The sequence below is a fragment of the Haliaeetus leucocephalus genome, unplaced genomic scaffold (assembly GCF_000737465.1).
Source record: "Haliaeetus leucocephalus isolate CR32 unplaced genomic scaffold, Haliaeetus_leucocephalus-4.0 Scaffold656, whole genome shotgun sequence".
NCBI lineage: Eukaryota > Metazoa > Chordata > Aves > Accipitriformes > Accipitridae > Haliaeetus > Haliaeetus leucocephalus.
Window position 1 is genome coordinate 2,741,967 of NW_010973092.1, and position 16,685 is coordinate 2,758,651.

Below are 16,685 nucleotides of genomic sequence, written 5' to 3' on the forward strand. Positions count from 1 at the left end.
ACTCCTAGGTTTCTGTGGGTTGAAAACTGCTCTCTGTTGCTTTGTTTCCCTCATCATCCAAAGTTGAATTTTAACTGCAGTCATTGCTTCTGTAGTCTCTCTGTGTTGGGGTGGGGTAGTCAGCACAGCTAACGGGCAAGGTATACAGGAAAGAAAAGTGATGGCTTGAACATAACATAAAAGCTCCTCAGTATGGAAACTCAAAATCTGTTTTGTTCTACAGAATCACTAGGTTTCGTGGCTTATACGGTATCTCAGTGGAGATATTATTCACTTCCCAGCATTTTCCTCATAACCAGAAATCATACCCCCAAATAAAAAATATCTCTTCAAAACCACTTCCTATTAGCAGAGCATACCTTATATTATAAAACTTGCAAGTAGACCAGTGTTGTACCATGAAGCCTATACAGGGGTTTTTTGTTTTTTCTTTTTTTTTTTTCCCAGTGTAAAAATATACAATGCTACTGCTCCTTTGTTGCAGTGTAAAGGTCCAACCGGTACTTGCCTGCCGAAGGCTCTACTGCTATTGCCCTTTCATACCTCTCCAACCCAGACCACTGTGTTACCCCTCCTTATACCTGAAACCTCACAGCGTAACGTATTTTGCCTCCCATTTATAACAAACAATGAATCTTTAGCTGGTGTAATGAGATACTGTCCAAATAATCCACTGTCTTTCATAATTCTGTTGTAGTTGCTCCAGGGCCAGTCTTTGGATGTGATAGGGTCCTTTAAATTCTTCAGTACATTCATTTTCCCCGTTGACAGCTCTACAAAAAGCACATCTGTTTGCAAATGTGAAGTAGCATATATATAGTACTGATTGCCTTCAGTGAAAGAGGGTTGAAATGTCAGATCAGATACGTGTATGTTTGTTTGTAAGTCATAAATCAACTTGATTTCCCCTCGGACAGTTAGAGCCTGGACTCTGATCCTGCCACTGTCTTCATCTGCACTGACCAAATAGCGTCCGTCCGGTGAGATATAAGGTGTGCCCGACACGTCGCTGTTGGGGCCGACGACGGCATCGGTAACACTGTCAATAACGAGCTGCGGCGACGCAGCCACCAACCTATTCCTCCTACACTGGACAAAGAAGTAACCGCCCAGGTGGGTATAAGCCATGGTCTGCGGTACACAGCTATAGTTTTTGAAGTTGATAGTCTTGATGTGAGTCACAGTTTCCAGGTCAATTTTGTGAACTGCAGATTTCGATTTATTAAAGATGAAGCCAAACCTGAAACAGAAAACATGACACTGAAGTCATCTCTGGAGACACGGTGATATGCTTGAGAAAAGACGAAAGTCAGCAGAACTGGGAAACTCTATCCTGTTGGTTTCAGAAGTGTGTGCAATAATGCTATCTCTTTTCTGTAAGAAATCTCACTCGTTTTAGTGCTTCTAAAACATGCTAAAAGGAGGTACATATTTGGTTAAAGTTAGCAACCTGATGCTGGAAGCTTGAATATGTGCTTGGGTATTTGAATAACATCTTCAAGAGCTGAAGCCTTTTATGGGGAAGACCAATTTGCAATAGCAATGATATCAAGGCTCGGGTGTTTTGTAGGCTAGTGTTGACCAGTTTTGTATTTAATCTGTTCAATATATACTCAAGACTTCCTCAATCTCAAAATAGAAAACTGTTCAAAATAAAGCATATCCCTGCCAGGCTGGGGCCAGAGAGCAACTTCGAGCTGTACGTATAACCACTGAGTGAAGACCACGTCCAACCTCATCTCTTAAATTACAGCATCAGAGGGTAGCTGTGATGTGCGTTTGCTACCCGTGGTGCCTGGGGACCACTGCAGGACCTGGCAAGGCTGAGGTGTAGAGCAGACTGTGTTAAACACCGTCCCTCCAGCCCAGGGAAGGTGTAAAACATTTCTCGAGGAACATACCCAGCCAGGGTGCACTGAAGAAAAGGGGTCTTTGTTTTCTGTCTCAAGAGAGGGCAGACAACAGTGAGCAGAGAATAAATGTTCTGTAAAAGATACATGCTGCAGCACATCTGACCTTTGCTGAAGACAAGAAAAGGTCAAGAATAGCCAAGAAAGGTTTCTGCTTAATTTGAGAGGGAGCCCATAGAAACAGCCTGTTTGTGTTCCCCTGGATTCACAGGTCACTGCTACTGACTTAGGAAAACTAATTTTACATTGAGTATCTTTTCATCCATTCAATGCAGACAGAAGGAAATGAAGTGCGCGCTTAGTTTTGTATCTCTTCCCCAAAAGATGTAAAATTGCTTTGTGAAATGTGGAGGACAATGTGCTTACGTGCAGATAATATGTATTTTGCTTAAAACACTGGGTTTATTTCTTTATTCTTAATCCATCTGTCAATGAGACACTCGGCAATGATTTCACTTCTAAAGAACGAGCCAATGTAGTGTATGATCCCATGAAAATCACTGGGCTAAGCCCTTCATTTTCCCATTATACTCACATCCATTAGAGACTTCAGAAAATATCTGCAGTGGAGATTCGTAGTACACTGTGTGTGGGGAAATTGGATATGACACTTGTATTTCTCCTGGATGAATGCATTCTAAGTACACTTTAAAAAATGCTTTCCCTTACAGCATTTTTTTTCCCAAGACTTCCTTAATACTTGGCCAAATGCCTGAAGAAGTTAAAAAATGGTTCTTATCATAAACTTTAATTTAAAAAAGTGGGTCAGAATGTGTTTTATGTGCACACAGCTGCAGAAGAGGCACAGCACTTGCATGAAATCTGTGATCTGAAATCTCAAAGAAAACCTCGCACTTAGAGAGTTTTTAATAGACAACAATCTACCCTGGGAACTAATAAAAATGGATACATTCCTAGATATCTATCTGAAATACCAGGCAGCTGAAATACATATGCAGGAACATTTGCATACAAATATTTTTTGGCTCACAGAAGAGATTACTTAAATATTCACCTTCCTGGGAAATGCTGGTATTGCCAGTTATTGTTTCTGAGTGGAGAATTTAGAACATGATCTCAGCAAGTCTCATTAGACTGTGAGCAATTATTTTTCTGTGCCGAGGGTGAGAGACAACAGACAAAGATCTGGCCCTGAACAACTGAAATAGGAAATTAGGCACAGCATTCTCCGCTTTGCACATGGAAAACTATAGACAATTATCTACTTTTAATATTTGTTACAGAAGATCATCTGTATACAGCCAATTAATTACGCTGAAGCAAAAGGACAATAAAACAACAACAAAAAAGTGTAATTGTTCCATCTTCCTGTCCTCGACCCCAGACCATACCTTCTCATCTCAGGCTTTAACATTCAGCAGAGTCATCTACCTCCTGGCACTACTAGTAGTCATAATGGTATTTTGAAAGCAAACTGGAAAATTGAGGCAGGGAAAGAATGACAGCCATGAAGTATGTCTCATTATTTTGTGTTTCAGGAAGCAAAGTTATTTATTTTGGACCAGATTCAACACATAATCATTTAAGTGTGACCCCCCCCATCCTCGGTGTTCACTGCAGGGAACCTAAGATTAATGTAAGAAGTTACATTATGATTTTTTGAGTGTTTAACTTAGTTAAACTATATTGGGGACAGAAGATGGTTAAACAGTTGTTATGTTATAACATGGTAAGAAAAGTATAAACTGCTGTGCAGTTATCATCAATTTTGATAGTGTTAATGGGAGGCTTCCTGTGCCTGCTGGGAAGCAGCCAGTATTACTCCAAGTTATTAGTATGTTAGTTATACAATCTCATTAACCACTACATCACATTAACATTCAAAACTGATGGTTCAAAGAGGTGGGTTTTTTTTTTAATATGCGGCGCATACCATTTTTCTGCTCAAACCGTACACCTCACACAGAGATCCAATATTTGAACAAGTTGGAAACATGTGGAAGTACCACGCTTTATGCTTCAGGCAGAATAAACTTTTACCACTTCAGGCAATAAATCTTTGACATAGGTTTCTGCTCAGATCCATAAAGCAGTTTTGAGGCAGGGAAGGCAACTTTCTGGCCATCAAATTCCCGGCACAAGCAAGCCAGGGCAGCGTGTCATACTTCGCTGCAAGGAGGCATGCCTCACCACGCTGAGGTTTGAATACCCATGAATGGGCTAAGGGAAGTCCAGGTTTGTTTCTTGCTCTTTCATTGATTCGCTGAATAACTATTGGTAATTTGCTCAACCATTTCTCCATTTCACACGTGAAAATGGGGATAAGGGTAGTTAGCTTGATCATGAATGCATTCATTCACAGTTGTGAAGTGCTGTAAGATTATTAGAAGGATGCCCACTAGAAGAGAGCAGCGTGGTCACTGTTGCTAGTCATGAAGATCACTTCTTACCTAACGTGATTAATAATAAGATTTGTAGGTGGTATAAAAAAATCATCCACTCCTTCAAATGGCGTGCGGATAACATGCTGATCCTCCCCTGCGCTTGCTTCTGGTATTACCTACAATAAATACACATGAGGTTGAGTACAGGAAAAGCAGCAAGCGAGGCAGAAAGGTAAATACAGATTACATAGTCATACAGGGTACCGAGTGGCTTTTCCCAGGGATGTAGTAGACTCGAATTGATTAATGACTTCCAAATATTGTTTGGTATAGCTGTCTTGAAAAAGGTGTGCTAATAAATAGTATTTGAGGCTTGACATTTGTAAGGTAAGTACACAACTTGACTTTCATCTGATGTTTATATCTTGAGACAGAGCAGTCATGCAGGAGCCGAGGCAGTATGACAACACTAAGACCATAATAATTTATTCCTCACTGTCTAAAATAAACATTTATTTCATGGTCATATTTATTAATCTCACTTAAACGCCCAGCGATAATTTACCAGCTTGAAGGATCAAACACTAACTCACAGAAGTTAATTATCGCTTTGAAGGAGAAGAACTGTTCATCCATCTACCGCACCGTATAAAATTCAGGGAGGAGCAGAGAGAGGCCCACTGGCTGTCCCCGCTCCGTGCTGTCCTCCAGCACGGCGCTCACCTCCACGGCCATGGGAACTCAGCTCCTCCACCGCTCCGGAAAATGAGAAGTTTTCAATAATTAAAACGTTAAATACTCAAATTGTTTGCTCAGTTCAAGATGACTTTAGTCCGTTCATTAGGAACTTCTGCTGCTCTAATGTGCAACAGTAGTTGCTTTGAGTTTATAGCTACATAATTCATTAAGGAAATGCTAAAACCCTATGCGATTTAGTTCAGACAGCTGTTCTGGTCGTGCCATTTAGATTTCTTCCAATTAGATTGCTCAGGAAAGATGCCCGCTCTTGCACGGTACTTTCACAAGGCCAGACATTTGCTTCCCACAAGCCTGTAATGGCTAAACAACAGCACCCCATTAGTCGGCTGCACGGGCTGTTTGATAAATCCCTGACTTCCGAAGAATGAGTGGAAATTTAGATGAACCTCTGCAGCAGCATCTTTGTTAAAAAAGATATTTTATTGCCTGTCTGCAACTAACCACCGCAGGTTTTAAGAACGAACTTGGCCAAATTAGTCGCTGCCCACCTTTTGGGAAGGAAGGTCGGAAAAAAGAAAAGATGTGCTGATGCTGATGCTAATCTCATTCTCTATATGTGTAAGTGCACTTCATAAAGATAACAGAAAGGACTATCTGAGAGCTGGAGCCTTATAACAGGTTTCCAACTGTGCAGATGGTGTGTTCTTGTTAATAATCACATGCTTGTCCCATCTCTCCTTTAATTACAGAAACCTCTCACAGCTGGATGGAAGAAATTTAGTCAGAAAGGGTAAAGACAGTCCATTTTGTCTCCTTATACCCTGTACGGAAAACTGCTCATCCCCAGGTGAGACAAGCTGGTGGCATTGCCTCAGAAACCTTCATTTATTTGTCCCCATTCTGTTTCTGGCATCTTTTCCTGAAAATGCCCATGTTGAGTTGCTGGTCCGTTCTTTATTATTGGAACTCTGCGAGCTGTAGCCGTTATCTTGGATGGAGAATGTGGCTGGTGGGGATGGCTCGTCCCACCTTCATGGGGCAGCATCTCCAGTGAGGCCTTGGGCAGCCCCACAACTATCATAGCCTCCAGATTTGTAGGTTTTTAGGTCAGAAAGCACAGCCACCCTTCTTCTCTGCCTGCTGGGGCATGCTTTTATGCAGAAATAGAAGCAAACGTTTCTGGTAGAAGGAGCATTCACGACACCTATGTTTCCAGAAAGGTTGGGCAGCAAGCGCCAGAAAATAACTACTAGAGAAGGGTATGTCTAGATGGATCAAATCAGCTCTGGTGTCAACTCTGTCATATGACATGCAGCAGCAGCAAAATGCCCAATGAGAAGCCTACACTTACTGTTTCTGTACTGTCAACAGAAGAGTGAATCCTCCAGGGCAATCCAGAAATGGAAGCTAATTTAGTTGTTCAAACCTATGTGCATTACTGTGCACCAGAGAGCCCAATATCACTGTGGGTCTGATGGTGCTGAGCGTGGAGCAGCCCCAGGGACCTCACTGGTACCCCTCCAGTGGAGTCACTGACACCCAATAACAGAATTTGTCCCTGATGCTTTACTTTTGCTGTTTATGCTTTTTTTTTCATGCCCTGGAGAGCTCTTTTCTGCATTTTACTATGAAAGGAACAATTCTACCACATTATGCTCCATCATCATCCAAAAGGAGGCTGAAGCCTTGTGAAAGACAAGGGACAAAATGAGTTTAAGGAAAATAAGTAGCTATTTGGTGCACTGGCAGAAAACCTGCACTTCTATGTGGAAGACAGGAAGAGGTAAAAGCCTTTACCAAACTGGAGGACAGGGTGGTTTTGCTCAATGCATAACAAGGGTGCTAGGCTAGTAAACCTGAAGGAGTTATGAATCTTGAGGCACAGTACAATTCATTCACGTTTTAATGCTTCTTTTCTGTGCAATGCCCCCAAATTTTTTGGCAGACAGAAAAATTCACAGGTCATCATAACGTCTGAGAAGGGTGCGCTGCAGCTCTGCAGTGAGCACACACTTAGTCCCTTCCTTAGGCTTATCTTTGAATGTGTTGCTTGGCCTGACTTGTGCCTCCAATGAAACACTACCAATAACCTGAAGAGTAACAGATTTCTATACAGAAAGTACGTTCTTTGTGGCTTCTTGGTACCCACTGCTTTTAGACCTCAATCAAGTTAAAAAGAAGCTGCGCTCACGCAGGCTGTACAAATGACTTGCAGCATCGCGGGCTCGTACTGCTCGCCGTCAGCTGCCAGCCCTTGCTGTATGACTTTATGGCACTTGGCTCTGTCATCAGCCTTAAAACAAAACAGACCTTGGCAACAAAACAGTCCTGCTGCCAGCCTATGGCACAGTCATCGCTCAAAAACAAATTAAACAGCAGGAAAAATACGTGAGGATGGACGGAGGAGGGATGAATAAAACACACTAGATATGCAAATGAAAGAGCGGCTTTATATCCAGACCATTAAATGCTGTTAATTACCTGCAACCAACCAGTCACCAGCTTGCTACCGATGATGCCAAGACAAGGAAGGGCAAAGGCTCAGGCACACAAGGACTCACCTGCAGCGTTGGTGAGGACTTCCTCATGTCACCCCAGCTAAGCACCCACACTTGGTCGTGGGACTTGTCATAATGTAATTTGGTTGGTAACGGGTCAACGTCCAAGGACTTAAAAAAAAGGAGACAGGTATTTACATAATGACCCAAACGCACATGATGAATATTGTATTAGTTTACTGCAGACGTTCCCACGTACCGCTGTTATACCCATTTGTGCAGCTTTGCACAATTACCTTCGAATCAATCAGGGGATCAGCGGCAGCACCAGCAGTAGAAAAATCTGGCTGCTCGATGCCGTTTTCCGGCTAGACATCACTCCATCTTATGCTGTTACTTATAGCCAGTAGATCAGGGGCCAATTTCTGCTTGAGTTATACCCACACCAGTTCATTCTTCCCAACCTGCTTATAACCGAGGTCAGGCAGTGGCTCGGTAAGCATAAGCCAGAAATTTGTTCTAGCATTATTTTACCACGCTAGCTGCAAGCCTGGCTGCAGATGCAGCCCCAAGATGATGACAAACAGCCTGTAAAGGAGTTTTTTTCCTGCAGTGAGGTTACAAACTGTGTGACCCCATGGGTGAAAGCAACACAGGCCCAACTTTTTAGTGATGTCAGCAGATCCACTGGGTGAAGATCTACTTTTTTTGTCCCACATCAAGTCTTTTGCCATCAGTGAATAAAGAGTTCCCCTTGTAAGTACCTGTATGGCTTTCTGAGTCTGGATATCAATTATCATTACTCTATTCTGCTTAGGCTGTGTCACATAAATGTACTTGTCTCTGACATTGACCGCTGAAGCCCAGGCGCAGGACTGAGTGCCTTCACCTTCCACTCTAGGACAGATCTCTTCCTGAGGGGTGAAAAAAAAAAAAAGAGGAGAAAAGGTTTAATTTCTACAAGTTCAGGGACTGGAGCAGCAAGAAGCTTAGCCTTGAAAAACATAGAAAAAAAATTCCCTGGGGATTCCATTAGGATGGTATTTTCCCCCTTTCTTTCCTGGAAAACATGAAATAATTATTTTATCAGGTACCACACTGCAGCCTAGTTCTACCCAGTGACATTAAACAGCTGGGCCTCCTGCAAACTCACATTGAATTTAAATAACCACTCAGCCTATGGATCTATCTTTTGAAGTACGCTGTGGTTCATCAAGACTTGCAGTGCTGTCAGCATTTATTAGCAATAGAAATATCACTCTGTGCTTTGAAAAAACAGTGATTTACATTAATTGAATCACAGCTTTATATTTTTCATAAAGTCTTCATTTTCAGTTCAGGAGAGCGTGCTCTAAGATGCTTGTGCTCAGGGAAACAGTAGCAAAACAAGTAGGGTCCTACAGTCTATTGCTCCAACACAGAGACTTCCCATGTTCAAAGGGAACCAAATCCTGCTGCTTTGGACCAAATCCTGTTCACAGCTGCCTGATGCCATATTTTGCCTCTGATCTTCCACTCACTGAGTCCTGTGCAAAACTGGTATTAGCTTTAGCAGGAGCTCACTGGTACCCTAAGTTTGAAGAGTCATGTGTGATCTCACCAACAAGCCCCTGCACGTTGGCTGCTCTTCATCACTCTTCCTTCTGTCGAGTTGCTTTATTTGAAAAAGCATTTATGTGGAACCAGGCTGTGGTGTGGAAACGAGGGCGAAACTAAATGAACACATATATATTTCAGTGAACGCAACTGTTGGTTTTAAATCTTGTCAATACAACAGCTGGGTCACTTTAAATAATGGCACAACCTCCCTAAGGGGAAAGCGATTACAGCAGCAGAGCTTGTTCAGGGGAAGAGGAGGTACAAGAAAAAACAATGCCAGCGCCGTGTCTGTATCAGAGCAATGATTATGGATAAAAAGATTTCACCTTTAAGTAGCACAGCTCTGTTGGCTAGGTAGCTTGGTGGAGACCATGTGTAAGGGTTGAAGATACAAAACTCAACAACTTGGCTGCGTTTTCCTTTCGGGCCCTCCAGCCAGGCTGGAGATCTATGCTACTGCAAACTAAAAGATGCTACAAAAGCCCAGCCTTGGGCTTCCAGCAGCCATTCACGCAGCCAAGCACCTGACAGCCTCCAAACTGCCCTCCTCATCCTTGGCTCTGTGCTGGGGCTTGGGCTTTCACAACACAGCATCCAGCCAAACCAACAGGAGCAGGGAAAGGTCACCGGCCTTTCTGCTACAGAGCTCAGCTGCAGCTGCTCTATCTGCTTTTGCGCCCTCTAATAGCAAACGAAGAAACCTTTCTTGTAGAAACCCTCCTGAAGTTGCAGGCTGGTGTCACTGTCTATGTGGCGAACACTCAAGATACTAAAAGGGAAAAGGGAGGAAAAAAAAAGTCAGTCCTCCCTATACCAAGGGCAAAAGGCCCTATGATATCTGTAGGAAACCCTTAGAGGTCTCTCTGAAAGGCAGCCAAGTAATGACGTTAAAAATCCCTTTTATGCCCACCACTGTGCTGACATTATTTCCTTAAGTGCCCTCTCTCCTTTGTTCTTTTCAAGCTGTTTCTCCAGAACCTCCTCTTCAATATTTACAGCTCTTTGGAAAAGAAACACAAGATTTCTGCCTTTGAGTAGCAACAGCTCAAGTGTGGCTTAATAATATTAAGCCCATGCTAAGGACCAGTCTTGGGGTGAGCATCAGTCTGGACTTCTACTGAGGTATATTAAAAGCCAGTGGGAAAAACCCCAACATCAACCACAAACCTATTGAGATTTAAAAAAATACTGAATACAGACTCACAAGAAGATCGTGACCCATGGCAGCAGAGCCTGACCCAGCCTGCAGGGCTCATAATAGTGATTCTCCCCTTTTATTCCTCCCAAAATTGAAAGCAAGGCTGAGTCCTTTTCTTCAGAAGAGAGCCACATTCTAAGCTTCCCCTTTTCAAAAAACCCACCTAAATAAAGGAGTGACTAAAAAAGCATTTCTGGATGTATTTCAGCACCTGTGTTTTATAAGAATTGGTAATTTCATGAGCACATACATGGTATATGTTACAGCACAGGAGTACGTAACACAGGTCACTGAAACATTGGCCTCACAGGGCCTCCAGGCACGTGTTATCCCACTTGCCTTGTTGAGCTGCACTACGTACGAGCCAGTGCTTGACATCCACTGACACTTGACCAAATTTTCCTTCTGATTTCCTAAAGCAAGGGTTAGGTAAACTCAGTGTTGGCAGAAAATGCCGGACAGTAAACAAGGATGGTGCGGGTCTCTGGTTCAGCAGCAGAAGATGCAGAGGATCAGCACGGCACGGCCATCTTCCGTGCGTTATTACTTGCATCCCTGCTGTGGTTTAACCTGGGAAACCATTTCTGAAGAGCAGAAAGTAGCCCACTCCTTTGCCTACCGAGCCATCAGTAAAAGGGGCCAGTCAGCACCAGTGAGTGATGTGTGCATCCCTCTGCTATTGACTTCGGTACTTTCCCTACCGCCCAGTTACAACTTTTGGGCATAGATATGTAAATAGGTCAAACAGGACAAGTGAAAGTCTTTGCCTACATTTTGATATGAAAACTAGTCAAATTCTCTGCAGGGTGTCAGTAATCCTCCATGTCAGTCTTATATTTTAATTTTCAAGAGGAGAAGATGATATACCTCAGGGATACCACATGAAGCCCACCAAGCCCCAACATCACTGTGTCAAACGGGTCCTTGAGCAATAACAACCTTTGAAGAGATTAAGAGAAAGTTTCCCAGCTTTTGGCTGTAGCTCCAGGGTTTAGGACTTACATAACTCGTGAAAATCCTCTCTTCGGGCCTGATGTGTCTCCGGATTTCACATTCATTTGGCTGAAGGACTGTGATCCCATCATCAGAAAAGACATAGAACATATTCCCAACACTCAGGCCTTGAAGGGGGATAAAGCAAAAGGAGTAGGATTTTTTTTTGGCATGTATCCATAGCTGTTTTAAAGAACTCTCCCTCCTCCCCCAACAAACAAAATCTGCCTTACATAAAAGTTGGTCATTTGGATGCAGTCGGTGCATTCACAAAATCAAATTTCATGTCACAACAAGGGCTTCAAGGAGTGAAGAGGTACAGACACATTCAAAAATGCATTGCCTTGGTGGCAGCGGTTGTACGCAAGTAACTATGTTCAGGTCTTGCGCATATGTACTGAAGTGGGATTTGATTACAAGAAGCACCCTGTATTGCATTGTTCTCTCCCTCAGATTACGACTTTGGTTTTTTCTATGATTTCATTAAAAATAGCTTGCTAATGATTTGAAAACTGAGAGAGAAGCTTTAGTTAAAATTAATCTGAATTTGGTCCTGTTACAGGTAACTTGACTTCTTGGAACTGTGATGCAAAATGGAAGTGCTTAATATTGGTTCCATGAATGAAAATAAATATATTTCTCTATTTTCTTAAACTATCTGGATGAACTAACTACAGCCACCAAAACAAATACATTTTTGAAATCTTGCAAACTGTAATTCACAAATGTGGAGTAGTTCAGCATTGCAATAGCACTCATTTTTCCAACTGGGGCATTCCAGGAGATTTGGAAAACTGTCTGTCTGTCATTGCTTTGCTGTTAGGAGATCATATTTTATCATTTCTGTCATGCAGAAATGCCTTAAACCACCAATAATTTAGTTGTTCTTCAGCTACATGCAATTGCAGTAACGAGCATCTTTAAGAAATGGTCAGGATCTTTTCAAACACTCTAGTTAGAAAGACCCGAGCATCATTTCATCTTTTTCATACCACCACCAGTAAGTGTTTGCAATGACCACTGTCACCCCCAGCAAAGTTGATAGCGTACTTATCTGCCAACAATATGGTGATAATTTGTAATTTCTAATTAATTACATTTTACCCATGGAGAAATAAGGTCCTGGTTCTACAGATCTGAACAACATTCAGCATTGCAATTCCCTTGGCTGGTCCTGTGGTGGCACCTCTAAACACTGCTCACATCTACAGAGTGTCTCATCTCTTAAGTGTTTGCAGGATTGAGGTCTAAATCATCATAGGAAAACAGTAGAAACCTGTATAATTTGGACAACTGCCTTTTTGGAACGTTTTGTAAAAGAGATGGTATTTAGTAAGGCTAGAAGGGGGTTTTTGGTGCTAAACTCCCCTCTTTTTATTGCCAAATAAGTGGCTTCAGAGTACAACATCTCAGCACGTGGTGTTTGCTGTACTGACCCTGTTCCAGTTGAGTCTCTCTAAACCATACCACAGAAATACCCCAGTTAGGGCATCAGGCGGGTACCGGAGCCGTGATCCTTAAATGTGATGCCACAGTGAGGGATCATGCATGTACAAAAAAGCTACCGAACTTCCATCAAGAACTAATTTATCTTTATGGGCTAAAGGCTAATTTTTTCCGAGTATATTGTTGAAACATTTCATTCGGGCACTTTGGACCAAAATCTGCGCTCACAGCATGCACACAACTCCCACCTGCTTCAGTGGGATTTGAGTGAATACATCAGAAGGCAGAATTTGACCCTGGCTGCAATGAGTGCACATATTTTCATGAATAAAGGATTTTAATCCTAAGAAGTGGAAACAGGCAGGCAACAAATTATGACCATTGTGAAGATGCTTATTATTATTTTCATGCACGACAGTAGCGTGATTTTGTCTGATGATCCTATTACAATGAGTGTGTATTTCAGAACTAAGGTGTTAATTAGTCACAAAAATACTTTGATAATAATTTTACCCCAGTAGGTTTAGAGTTAGTGACTTGGCAAGTCCCACAGCTTATTTTACAGTAAAATGAGTGCAAGTTTTTCTGCTGACTAGTTAAAATATGACACAAATTACTAATAGCATTCAGGTACTCTCTTTTTAAAGAAGTTTACCAATTTAAATTAAAATACCTGTTCAGAGAGTAATCTCCACACTGATTTTTAGGCAAAGCAGGGTTTTTACTAGACAGACCAGGTGTTTTGTTGTGACTTACAAAGTATTTGCCAAGTCTTGATTGGGGTACATCTCTAAACAATCTCACGGACATGGGTAAAACAGACTCCTCTCTTGACTATGCTGCTGCAACTCCTTGTTCTGGGGAATTAATTCAGTACAGAGGTGGGCAATGGTGAATTTTGCTCGGTTGCGTTATTTATACTAGTGAGGCAGGTACTAGATTGGGAACTGGGGGACTAATGAGGAGGGTTTTTCTTTTTTCCCCTGTTTAATTGAATGCATTTCAGGCTGGATGACACAACTAGTTCAAAAACTAAAGGCTTTATAAAAGGCAACATACCTCATCTGTATAACAAAACCCCTAATATAAAAAAAACACCATCAAGAATGGGGAGGGTCTCCTAAACATAACGGTTCTTATTTGAACCATTCCAGATGAAGTTGACTCTAACATCTTTATTTTTTAAAAACTTCAGGAGGACGCCTGATGACAACAAGAGTTTTCTTTGTTTGAGGAATACAGTCTCCATCTGAGTGTACATTTTTATTTCCCTCCTTTGAGATCAAAGGGCAGATTTGTCACTGTGGAATACTCTCCTCTGATCTGATACTTGAATGATTTTCCTCGATTTAATCTAAATGCTTGGAAGTATTTTAGAACTTAAATTTGGTAATAAAAAGGCTTTCAGCTCTTTCAGTGCATTACATTCATATAACTGATGATTGCCTGCTGTCACGATATGCTCCCTTTATCCAGCTATAAAGTAAGCAACACTCACTGGAGAAATGAACACTGGCATGAAAACAAATCTCTACCTCACATTTGGGCTACTCGCAGTTTTTTCTGTACAAAATCAAAAACCAGTTTGTACACTGAGTAAATATTGCACGTGCTTCCAGTTCCACGTTTAACTGGCTGGTCATGCTATGTGCACTCATTTCTTGAGGTTTTACTTGTGCATGGTCTGCGAAAGGTTTTGAGAACAGACCGATAGACTGACTTTTAAAATGACCAAATACTTGTGTTAAAACTTTGACTTGAAGCAAAAGCTTGTTCTACACAATATTCTGTCTAGGCATTTTCCCAATAGCTTTAGTTACTACAGACCTTGTGGGCGTGAGGACGTGATCATTTTAAAGGAGCTCAAGTCTAGCAATCCATTTGTTAATATTGCTACTTACACTGAAGTTTTCATTTGAATGGAATTGTAAGAATACATTAAAATGCAAAAATAAAAATACCATTCCTCTCTTCCAGCTGTCTCTGTGCCAAGATTTCACATGCTAAAGTATGTTCGATGGATTCTTTGTCTAGAAGGAACGTGCCGATCAAATACTATAGAACCGCACAGGCAAGGGAATAAACCTGCTCTAAAGATACTGAATTGTTTAGGAACATCAATAGTAAATCTGCTTCTACCGCCCATGTTTTCCCTGTACATTGCTCATACTTTTATTTAAAATGTGCAAGGTCGATAAGCAGTAAGTCCATATTGTTTAGCAGAATTATAAGACGACTTTCTGCAACCAACTTCTTGGTTACTCTTTAAATATTACTATACTTCTACATCTGCTAGGGTTATCCAACTACTTTCTTTAAAAAGGAGCATAAGGGATGCAGTACATAAACAGCCACGTAGCATCACGCAGATGATGCTGGACTGATTAGATGCACTAGAGATTTCACTTCCAAGCAGAAGGGAAATAGCAATTCTTAGTGCCCATAGTGCCATTTGCAGGAACATCAGCAGTAAAGAGACACTTCGTTGCTGTGCACAAGGCACTTGCAGGTAGCGTATTTGGGAATAAGTGCTGGAGAGCTGTCTTAGGCGGCTGTGCCTTGTCTCACGACCTCCAGCCAGCTGCATTTGCTGTCTGTACGTGTCTGCAGCCGACAGCGGGACAACAGGTACGCATCGGGTATTTCCATACCTGGCTGAGGTAGCACTACGGGCTGGCACTTTCCTTCTGCCCCTAAAATCCTTTGGGCCAAGCCACAGCAATCCAGAGAGCTCCAAGCCAAGGGCATGAAGCACAACTGTCCCTTTGGGTACCTGGAGGCACTACGTATGGAAGGGTCTCTGCACCCTCCAAAGGCAGAGTGAGCGTGCAGCCCTCCCTGGAGGAACAACGGGAGGGAGGGAGGGAGGGGGATTTGCCGTGGGATGTGGTCAAGAGCAGTTTGGAAGTGCACAGAGACCTTCCCCACGAGGCTGGAAGGACACCAAGGTCCCAGCTTCCTCATACGCAACTGGCAGATGTAAGAACTGCCTTACGCCTGGACTTCAAGTCCAAGAACCTTCCTCCAGCGAGGGGATGCCCTGCTCGCAGCCCCCAGGAGCCCAAAGCCGGGAGAGGGTCCCATCCGTGCCCCTACAGAGGCAGACGGGCGAGCTGCTTGAGAGCTCCTTGGGCCTTTGCACAATGCGTCTTACTGCGTGTTTTGGAAATTATGACAGCACTAGGGTGCACAAAATCAAATAAATTTTCATTTCAAGTGCCTCCATAATATCTTTGAGTCTATTAGCTGTTTAGGATGGGTTTTTTTCCTAATTTGGCTTCCAAGATACACAGATGTTGACCTTGTACAGGGCACACTATAAATTTGATCAAACTAGAGATCTTAACTGCCAATTAAAACAAGGAGAAATGGGGCAACCTTTACCCTGCATCGATTTAAAGGATAGACGGAAGCAAAACCTGTTGTGGTTTTTTTTTTGCCTAACAGTCAAAACCACAATTTTTGTTGCTCACCTAGTAAACATCGATACCCGCCACCGAGGAGGAAGAACTTGAATTGCTTGCTTAAAAATGCAGTGTATTGAATTTATGTCTTACTTGTTCAATTATGGTAATTTGGGAGCACTTCTGACACTTGTGCAATTGTTAATGCAGCTTGAGAATCTCAGGCTACTCACATCGGTGACAGTTTATATAAAATTCACATTTTTATATATTTTATGATCATCTATTATTTCATAGTGGAAAAATGTAAGAAGTTATAGGTAAAATTTATATTACAAGAGTGACATCTCTCATTTGAATAGTTTAGCTTTTAAATGTCTGATCTGTATTTAATCTGGTAACTGTGAAAGTTGATAGAGTTAGTGGCAAGTCAGTGGAGAATGGCCCATCATGGAATTATTAAAGCAGACAAGCACATTATCACTACAACAAAAGAACTTTACTGCAGTACCTTCCTCTCGCCACAGTATGTTTGCAACTGCAGCATCAGAAAATTGGGAAAGCCAGAAAATAATCAGGAAAAGAAAAAAAAC

At 42.0% G+C, this 16,685-nt stretch overlaps 1 protein-coding gene across 1 annotated transcript in view; it reads right to left on the bottom strand.

Moving 5' to 3' along the window:
* Nucleotides 1–442: 442 nt before the first annotated feature.
* Nucleotides 443–16,685, bottom strand: part of FSTL4 (follistatin-like 4) — an 86,967-nt gene continuing 70,724 nt past the window's right edge. The window contains exons 6-10 of the mRNA XM_010579191.1: nt 11,252–11,370; nt 8,217–8,366; nt 7,516–7,623; nt 4,322–4,431; nt 443–1,240 (exon numbers count right to left, since the gene is read on the bottom strand). Coding sequence (XP_010577493.1) covers nt 538–1,240; nt 4,322–4,431; nt 7,516–7,623; nt 8,217–8,366; nt 11,252–11,370 — 1,190 coding nt within the window. The 3' untranslated portion in view covers nt 443–537. The remainder of the gene's footprint in view (nt 1,241–4,321; nt 4,432–7,515; nt 7,624–8,216; nt 8,367–11,251; nt 11,371–16,685) is intronic.